The 9,783-nt window shown below is 34.6% G+C and overlaps 1 protein-coding gene across 2 annotated transcripts in view; it reads right to left on the bottom strand.

Moving 5' to 3' along the window:
- Nucleotides 1–4,862: 4,862 nt before the first annotated feature.
- Nucleotides 4,863–9,783, bottom strand: part of FSTL5 (follistatin like 5) — a 546,539-nt gene continuing 541,618 nt past the window's right edge. For both annotated transcript variants that reach the window (XM_045202427.2, XM_045202428.2), the window contains exon 16: nt 4,863–7,393. In XM_045202427.2, coding sequence (XP_045058362.2) covers nt 6,691–7,393 — 703 coding nt within the window. In that variant the 3' untranslated portion in view covers nt 4,863–6,690. The remainder of the gene's footprint in view (nt 7,394–9,783) is intronic.

Genomic DNA, 9,783 nt, shown 5'->3' with positions numbered 1-9,783 from the left:
ATTTAACATCTCATACGCTATACTATACTATACTATCAAAACCAGGAAATTACCTTGATTCAATGTGGAGTTTATGCAGACCTGAACAGTTACACAGGTACTTGTGTGTATGTGTACGTCTATGCAATTTTGTGCATGTGTAGCGTCTTATAACCACCACCAGTCAGGATACTATTCTATGCCATCACAAGACTTCCTGTGGTACAGCCACATCCATCCCACCCCGCCCCTACCATGGCAGTCAGCAGTCATCCCCAACCCTATGATTATGTTATTTAACAAATGTCTTGCAAATGAAATCATGCAATATGTGTTCTTTTGTGATTGGCTTTTTTCAAGCAGCTTAATTTTCTTGAAGGTCACCCATATTGTTGTATTTATCAGCAGTGTGATTCTTTTTTGTATTGCTGAGGATTATTCCATGATATGGTGCTTCCACAGTTTGTTAAATCATTTACCCATTAAAAAAAATCATTAAAGAAGTTTCCTGGTGCGAGCAATTGTAAATTAAACTGTTATAAATGTTCATGCACAAGTTTCTGCAAGTAAAAAGCTTATAGTTCAGTTCTCTGGGAATAAATATTCAAGAGTGCAATTCCTGGGTAATTTGTTAAGATGATTTTTAGTTTAGCTTCCATTCAAATACCATCTAGGGGTCGTGTGTTCTTATTCTGAAAACTTCCTTTAAAATTTCTTTTAAGTATTCTTTTGGCTTTATTCACCTGAAAGTATTTTATTTTGCTCAATGTCTGGAAATATAGTTTTGCTGGCTATAAAATTCTTATTTTCTTTCAGCATTTTGAATATGTCATCCTGTTGGCTTCTGGCTTTCATTATTTGTTATGATGCATCCACTGTAAATCTTACCAGTGTTTTTATAAGTGGCATATTTTCCTCTTGTTTTAAAGATTTTTTTCATTACATTTTAAAAGTATTTTAATGGCACCCTTATATGTGGATATTTTCATATATGTACTATTTGGAATTCATTGATATTCTTAGATTTGTAGGTTGACGTTTTGAAAATTTGGGAATTTTCTTTTGTGTTGGTCTTTCTACTGCATAATCATATGAATCTGCATTAGAATTTTACTAATTTCAACTTCTGTTAATTTAAATCTATTCTTGAAAATCCAATAGTGAATTTTCTTTTTAGTTACAATATTTTTGACTCCAGAAATTAATTTTTTTTAATTTCTACTTTTATTGATATTCTCTTTTTGAAAGAACATTGTCATTAAACTGTCATTATACTTTGCTTTTTAAAAGCATAATTTTCCTTAGTTTTCGAACGTCTTTATAATTCCCCCTTTGACATTTTGCCTGTTCAGTGCAACTGTTGGGCCCAGTGAAGAGCAGTTCCTGTTGCTCAGGTTTTTTCTTTACATGCACATTTTTTTTTTTTGTTTTTAAAAATAAGATATTTGAGATAACATTGTAGCAAGTTCATATACCCACAACAGAGCTTCTTGTTGTTTGCTTGTTTATCTATTTAGTGATTTAACTGGATTCTTGAGGTGAAATATATTCTACCCATATTATTTGACAAGACTACAAAGAGGGCGTGGCCTTTACTATTTTCCCAGTCACCCTGGGATGAGACTGGTTGCCACAGGGCTCTCTTGATTATTTCTTTGCCTAATCACCCTGTGAATCTGTCTCTGTTTGCATCGCACCAAGATGTTAGCCTGGACGACTGGAAGCTGAATTCAACATCGGTTTAAGGAAGCCCTGGGGGACACTTGCTTTACAGTCTGCTCAAATTAAATACAGTTTCTTTTGTAGGGGTAGCTTTTGATGCTTATCATTGTGGTGTGTTCTGACCCAAGGAGGTCTCTTTTCGGCTATCTTTTTCTTCAATTCTCTCTGATAAACTCGTTGGCCTACAATAAGTGGAGCTACCAACTTTCCCATAATTGCAAATCTTTATTAAAAAGTGCTCTTCAACCTCAATTTCTTCATACTCCATTTCAATAAAATCAGTTTTTTTAGGGTGATTTTGTAGTTACTTGTTTTTATGGCCTGCTTCTCCTCCTCTACATAACACACTACTGCTCTGGAGCTGGGCAGTAGGGATGTTGCCGAACAGCAAGTGGGGTCCTGCTGCCCACTGCCACCCTCCGGGCAAGATTGTGGAGACGAAGCTTTCATGACAAAGGAAAGGCATCTTTATTCAAGAGCTACACAATTTTGGAATAATAATTTTCCATATGAGTTAGTCACTTAAGCCTATCAATTAGGCTAAAGTTTTTAGCTCCTGATTTTCCCTATTATTCCTGCTGTTAGTTTTTAATTATCTTATTTCTATAGGACTAGTTTACATACCAAAACAACGTAAGATACAAAAGTTACACAATTTTAGAAGGATGGCAAGCTTCTGCCTCAGAGCCCATCCCTTCTAGAACAGCCAAAGAATAAACCTGCTGCTCTCTGCCAGGCCAGCTTGACATAGACTGCACCTGGAGTTCCTTCTTCCATCCAAAGTACCACCCTTTGAGAAACACAGGCAGCTGCAGCATAATCATCCCGGCATTCTCGAGGAGGAAAGCCAGAGAGCCAGTCTCTGCCCCCTTTTTATTTCAAATCTTCTTGCCCATAATTCCATAGGCTCTGGAGACATTCAGCTTCTCAACCAACCCCATCTGGCCTGTTTACCATTGCCTCGGGCAACCCCCTCCTGTAATCCCTCCCTTCTCCTCCCCAGTGATCTGATCAGACATCTCAGTATCAAGGACAGGGACCCACTTTTCTCTGGGTGACTCTAGGCTGGTATAATCCTTTGTCTTCTTGAATTTCTTTCCTTCACAGAAACTCCAACTTGCAAGAAAGCTGGGCAAAGTTAAACACAGTCTCAATTAATGAATGATGTTATATTTGAGACCTTTCATGTCTGTCTCTTTTTATGATCATATTTATTTATTTGTCATTTCAAGTATGGTTTCTTAACATGCCCAGTTTCGTAATATATACCATCAATGTACTTGTTTTATATTAAAGACCATAAACTTACCTTGTTACAGTAGCTTCCCAGTTGATAACTTGTCCTCTACTGTCCTTTTTCTTTGGTCAAATCATCATTCCATTAAAAAATAGTGTACTTTAAAAGATTTTTATTGCCATTTCCCTTTTTATAATTTGTTTTTTTTTCATATTTATTTCTTTATTAGAAAGAAAGCAAGGGAGGAGGAAAGAGAGGGAGAGAAGCACTGGTGTGAAAGAGAACCATCACCCCAACTGGAGATGAACGTGTAATTTAGGGATGAGCCTTGACCCGGATTGAACTGGTGACCTTCTCTCTTTGCAGGATCATATCCAACCAGGTTACACCAATCATGGCTGCCATTTCTCTTTTTAAAAGTTATTGCCGAGTCCCTATTATCTAGATTATGTCCAAACTCTTTAAATTGGTTTCATTCGTCACCTCCCTCCCTCCACAATCTGATCAGAACCGACTTTCCTTGCCTTACCTATATTACTTTCTTTACAGAAATAGTTACTTGTCTCTGTCAGTTTTGCTCAAGGACTGTCCATAATCTTATTCCCGTTCTTGCTCTCACACCTTTTCTCATCTCGTGCCCTCCACTGCTACCATAAAACTATCACTACATAATTTTAAAACAAGTTAGATAATTTTAAAGTTTAGATCATTTTAAAAAATTATCACTATTTTATAGAAAAAATAAATCACTTTTTTTGCTATTATTTCACTCTTTTCTCCTATGTATTAAAAATGTACTCTTTGATGTTAAACTGTTTTGATAGAGCAGTTACCTGATTGTTTTATTATAGTTCTTCAGTTTTTTACACACTATTGATGTGCATAATGGAAGGCTGACCTGTATCTTAGCTTTTACTCTGTCTTTTCCCCGTCCTCAATAAAAGAAATATCTACCTAAGAGAATATTGCATCATCACATCTGCTTTTCTCAAAGAATCACAAATGTCAATATTCTTTTACAAGTTTCAATGTTTAACAGTGATTCAACCTTCGTTTGGTTAGTGGTATAAGGATATGGAAAGAAAATCATTTTTCTTTGGGTTTACTTTTGATATTCCATTCTGATACTCTCATTCCTTTAATACACAAGAAGAGATTCTAAAATGGACACCTGAAAAAAGATAAATTTCTTGCTTTAAATATTGAATATGAAAGGATTTAGCAATTTAGAATTATTAACTAAAAGACAAAGTAAATTGTCTTTTTAAAATTTTTATTGGATTTATTGAGGTGACACTGGTTAATAAAATTATATAGGTTTCAGGTGTACAAAGCTATTCTCAAATGCATATTGTGTTCAACACCCCAAGTCAAATTTCCTTCTATCACCTCTTATTCCCGCTTTACCCTCTTCTACCTCCCCCAAACCTCTTTCCTTCTGTTAATCACCATACTGTTGTCTGTGTCTACGAACTCTTTTTTTCCCTTTGTTTAATCCCTTCACCTTTTTCACCCACTTCCCCAATCCCCCTTCCCTTTGACAGCTGTCAGTCTGTTCTCTGTCTCCATGAGTCAGTCTTTATTTTGTTTGTTAGCTTATTTTGTCCATCACATACCACATAGAAGTGAAATCATATGGTACTTATCTTTCTCTGACTGGTTTATTGCACATAGCATAGTATTTTCCAATTCCATCCATGCTGTTGCAAAAGGTAAGACTTCCTTTATTTATTTTTTTTATGGCCCAAAGGTATCCCATTGTGTTGTATAATGGAATAAATTGTCTTTTCTTAATTGATCTCACTTCACTTGCCCTCTATCCCATTCTATCACTTGCAGAACGCCAGACTATGTTTGAAGCAATGGGAGAAAAAAAAACAAAACACTGGTATGCACATTAAAACATTGGCTGAACTCTCAAAGATTAAAATGTAAGAGGTTTATTCTCCTTTTATCAAGCAATGTCTATAGACAGAGCATCCACATGGTGTAAGCTACCAAAGGAGGATGTATAGGACAGACTTACATTAAATCATTAAGTCACAGACGCTTTATATGGTTCGGGGTCACATGGGAGGAAAGTGCTAGAAAGGAAAGCAGATAAGGAAAACATAAGCTGATTTTTAGTATTTATTAAACCTACCTCCCATAATGTTTCCTTAAGCTAAGAAGAAATCTACTGTATCACATAATTCAGGATGCTATATACACATAAGATATTACACACTATAAAATTTCAGGTTTCTAAGCAGTTTTTCACAATTTAAACTTGAGTAAAATTTGTATTTAAAAAAGACCTTATTGGATTACCTTCAGTAAATGGAGGTCATTTCAACAGCCCGTTAGCATTTTAGTAGCAACAACGTAAAAATAAGTAAAAAGATTCTCAAAACATGTAAGCTATTACTTTAAGTCTAGATAAATATCTGCTTACTTCCATAAACCAACTCTCTGGTTTTAATGCACTTCTACTGGCCTTATCTTTACCCTCAAAAAGAATAATATTTTTATTCTATGCAATGTCTCAAATAAGAGGATTAGTTTAGTTTTGAACTGTAGCACAGAGTGAGTGAGAGGGTTATTTAAGGATTACGTAGGAGTTGAACAGAAGTTATTAAAGAATGAAGGTTTTGATGGGTTATATTTAAATAGCAAAGACAATGGTGAAGTACATCTTATTCACCACTGTGGAGCTATCCACTAATTCCAATTTCTAAACTAATTCTCCTAACACACTAATACTCATCAGTTTTCTAGCCAGTTTTTTTCTCGCTGGTATTACTTTCCCTATATGTGGCTTACTCTAAGCAGACACAAATACGGTTTCTTTCTTCCTTTCTTTCTTTCTTTCTTTTTTTTTAGAAATGAGAGTTCCTGCTGATGTAACACTGAACTACGTGGAAAAAAATATTCTGCTAACAATACACATTTGTAAGCAGTTAACATCCCAGACAAACTTGCGTTAAAAACATAATGCACTCTAGTGATTGAAAGCAAAATGAGTTGAGAATGCATTGCAAACCTTTTACCATACTTATTTTTCCTCCCTCCCTCCCCATTTTCCATAGCATACTGCAGATTATACGGTAAGTGTCAAACAGAGTTTGTCACCTTTACACAACCTAAGGTCAACCCGTGCCTTCAAATGGTATTTTGTTTAACAAATGACTAAAGGCAGATTCAGTGCAGGAGATGTTAAACATGTCTCTTTTAATGCCAACAGATTTAGAGTTATAAACAGTGTTCAGTATGCAGCTTTTAGCCTTCCTTTTCCTCTTGTGACATTCCCTTCAAGGCACAAAAGATTATAAACAGTGAATGGGACAAAATATTTTGAATTAAGAGTTTTAAGTTTCCACAATACCTTTTATTTCTGGTTTAAGCATACTAATAAAGGAGAGAAAAAATGGATAAACCACCCTTAAAATAAAATGGTGCTGAAAGTCACCTGAAATTCCCTGAAGTTATTTTTAAGTGTTTAAATTCTTATCTTGTTCTTTAAAACATAATTCTAGATTTGAACCTTGTGATGAATATAGTTTCTCATTAAATATTGTGTTAAAATTTCTAGTGAACTAATATTACTAATTGTGCATTTCTTTGCCAAAAAAATAAATCTACTTTATTTGGGCCAACCAAGTAACTTATGTTTGACTAGGATAAAAATTGAAAAATTAAGCTGTAAATTTAAACAATGAATTAAGTGCAATGTACTGGAAAACTCTTTATTCAATAATTATCTAATAGGGCTCCTAGGCATTTCCAACCCAAATAACTGTATTTCCTTTCTCAACTTCAGTGATCTCACAGTTTAACTTATTGAGTCGTCCATCTAGTATAAAGAGAGAGTCCTTGGAAGGTGTCATCAGGTATTGCCCAAACAAGCCACTGTCCTGGATTTGCCTGTTCTTCCTGTTCCAAGGCCACTCTTCTGCCTTGAGTGGTTCCTTCAGGCTCTTTATCATCTTCACCTTCCCAGAGGAGAGCTCCGCAAAGAGCACATCCGTTTGCGTGCCTGAGCTCCCATAGATGTTGTATTGGTGGGCTTCGGTAAAGGACGGCTGGAACGCCAGATCCGATATGTGCAGATTTGTGTGAATATCAAAGGCCTCCTGTATTTCTCCTCTGATAGTAATGTACTGGACCCTTACAAGACCTTTGATGTCATTAATGCTGACAAGATAGTGCCCGTCTGGAGAGACGTATGGAGCACCCGTCACGTCGCTGTTGAACCCAATGACTGAGTCAGTTACACTGTCCACCACGAGCTGGGGTGGAACTGCTCCGGTGCTGTCAGGCTTGCAGCCAACGAAGTAATATCCTCCCAAGTGAGTATACGCCAGCGACTGAGGAACGCACTTATAGTCTTGCAAGTTAATTGTCTTGATGTATGACATGGTCTCAAGATCAATTTTGTGCAGCGCAGCTTCATCTTTATGAAGAATGAATCCGAACCTGAAAAGATAAAAACTGAAGTTAGACAGGAAAATGTAGAGTGGTTACTAAAAAAAAAAAATATACCGCGGCCAAGAGGAAAGGGCCGTCGCAGGTCCAGGTGCTCACTGCCAGGCTGGGCTGCGACTATTGTCACGGCCGTGCTAGAATTCAACTTTCAATTGTGCGGCCCTCCTCCTTCTCCTCCTTCCTCTAGGTCATTCTGTCACGTCAGTCAAACAATACTAATTCATGCTGCGGGCAGCAAAGTAATTAAAAGTAATACACCTGGTTAACCGGAGCAACACATTTTACCTTTACCAAAGAGGGCAAAAGAGTAAACATTGTTTTGTATGTCTCTCAACCTTCGGGTCATGAACAACCTTGGGGAAGTGCTTCGAAAGCCGACGACGATTGAAAAGGCTTGAATATAAATCTATTTTACTCACTTCGTTTTCTTCTTTTGATCACCAAATAAATATGACACACAACTACTTAAATGATTCTCATATCGTTCTCATTTGAATCTGCTTCATAGCACTGCCTTAATAGATGCAGATTTATTATTTTTGATATAGACTATTCTTCTTCTATACATCAGGATGGCCTGATTTCTCTATGATTTTATTACACATTTTAAATACTAGTTACATTTTTCACCCATCCCATGCTTATATTGTTATTGTTTTTAATGATATACCTAATTGTATTGATTATCTTATATTGAACAATGATGGACTTGGGAGATTTTTGGCATTTTCCTATTAAATTCAATTAAAAAATAAATATTTTAAAATTTGTTTTGATTATCTCTTTAATTACTTGAGTCTTTTTAAAGCATTTCTCCTGAATACTAGCTGTACGTTATCATCAGAAGTCCCTGAGACAAGGATAAATATATTTTGAAACTCTGACCTATAACATTGGTGGCTTTCTATCAAAAATAAGTAGGATAAATAAGATAAAATAAGATAGAAACTACTATACAAAGTTATATCTAAACTAAATATTGGTCAATAGAAACATTAAGGACTTTTATTTTTGCTAGTAACATCGATTAAAGCACCTCCAATGTCTCCATAAAAATAAAGACTAGAGAAATACTGTTACATTTTTTATCAATGAAAAAAAATGACATCATTGTGTTAAGTCAAAACAAAATAAGCCTCTTAACACAGTAAATGATATTGTCATCTGTGCAATTCACTTTCGGTATGGTAATTCTTGTACAAAGTTTTCTTTATGTAAAAATGACCACTTCCACATGTAATACAGAAATAAGCTGTGTTCGGGATAATAACTACTTAAAATTTTAAATATAAGCACATGTAAAGCTCAAAAATATAAATACATTTCTATCTTTAATATCATAGAAAAAATAAGATGAGTTTTTTCAAAAACGGGTCTTGTAATTATTATGAAAGCAGGAAGTTTATAAGCACAAATATACTACTAAAATAGACATGAAATTATAACTGCTTCTATGTATTACCTTGCATATAGTTAGAAAACCATATTATAATTTTAACTATATGAACTTTAATGAAGAGACTATTTGATGCTACTAGAGAGTACAGATTTCTCCATACACAAGAAAAACTACAATATATAGCTACTCTTTTAAAAAGATCTTTTGTATATGTATTGAGCAATTACTAAATAAAAAGCACCAGGAATATATTGGAGACAAACTTCCATCCTGCTTGCAATGAGTCTAGAAATTTTGAGTAATAAATATGGAAAACTGTTAGTAACCAATGCTTAATTATAGCATTATGTTATACTATTGCTTAATTTAATAATTCTTACTTTTTCCATATTTACTTAAAATGGAATAGGATAATTGTTTTGAAAATAATATTTCTAGTGTATTTTAAAATGCCATTTACCATTTCTGGCTTATATCCTGGAAATTCCTATTTTCCAGTGTCCTTAATTACTCTCTGTGTATTTTCAGTAAACACAGATCATACCACAACTATTCAGGAAAAATATTGTCCTAATTACAATGATCTGATGAATCATATTAACAATCACTTCTAAATGTGCCAATTAAAGTATTAATGCACACTAAAGTTTGTAAATATGACCTAAAACTTAAAGAGTTAAAAATAAAACTGAAACTGACTCCCATTATGTTTGTGTCAGCATCAGAAAATATCATAAAATCCTAAATATTTCTATCCACTTTTATACTTATCTTAATAAATAACTAACTCTGACTATTGAAAAATGGTTTTCCACTAATGGACAATCATTAAGAATATGCAAGGATGTAGATGTTTGATTGTTCCTATCATTTATGAAATTATGAATCGTGATTGAAGATACTGTCTTTCTTCTGTTTTACACTGTAAATGTGCTCAGGGGCAAAAGCAGTAATATGCACATTTAATAAAAGCAATAAGCCA

This window comes from Desmodus rotundus, chromosome 9, assembly GCF_022682495.2.
Source record: "Desmodus rotundus isolate HL8 chromosome 9, HLdesRot8A.1, whole genome shotgun sequence".
NCBI classification, from domain to species: Eukaryota; Metazoa; Chordata; class Mammalia; order Chiroptera; family Phyllostomidae; genus Desmodus; species Desmodus rotundus.
The sequence above is the reverse complement of the archived record's forward strand: the minus strand, read 5'-3'. Positions and strand labels throughout refer to the sequence as shown.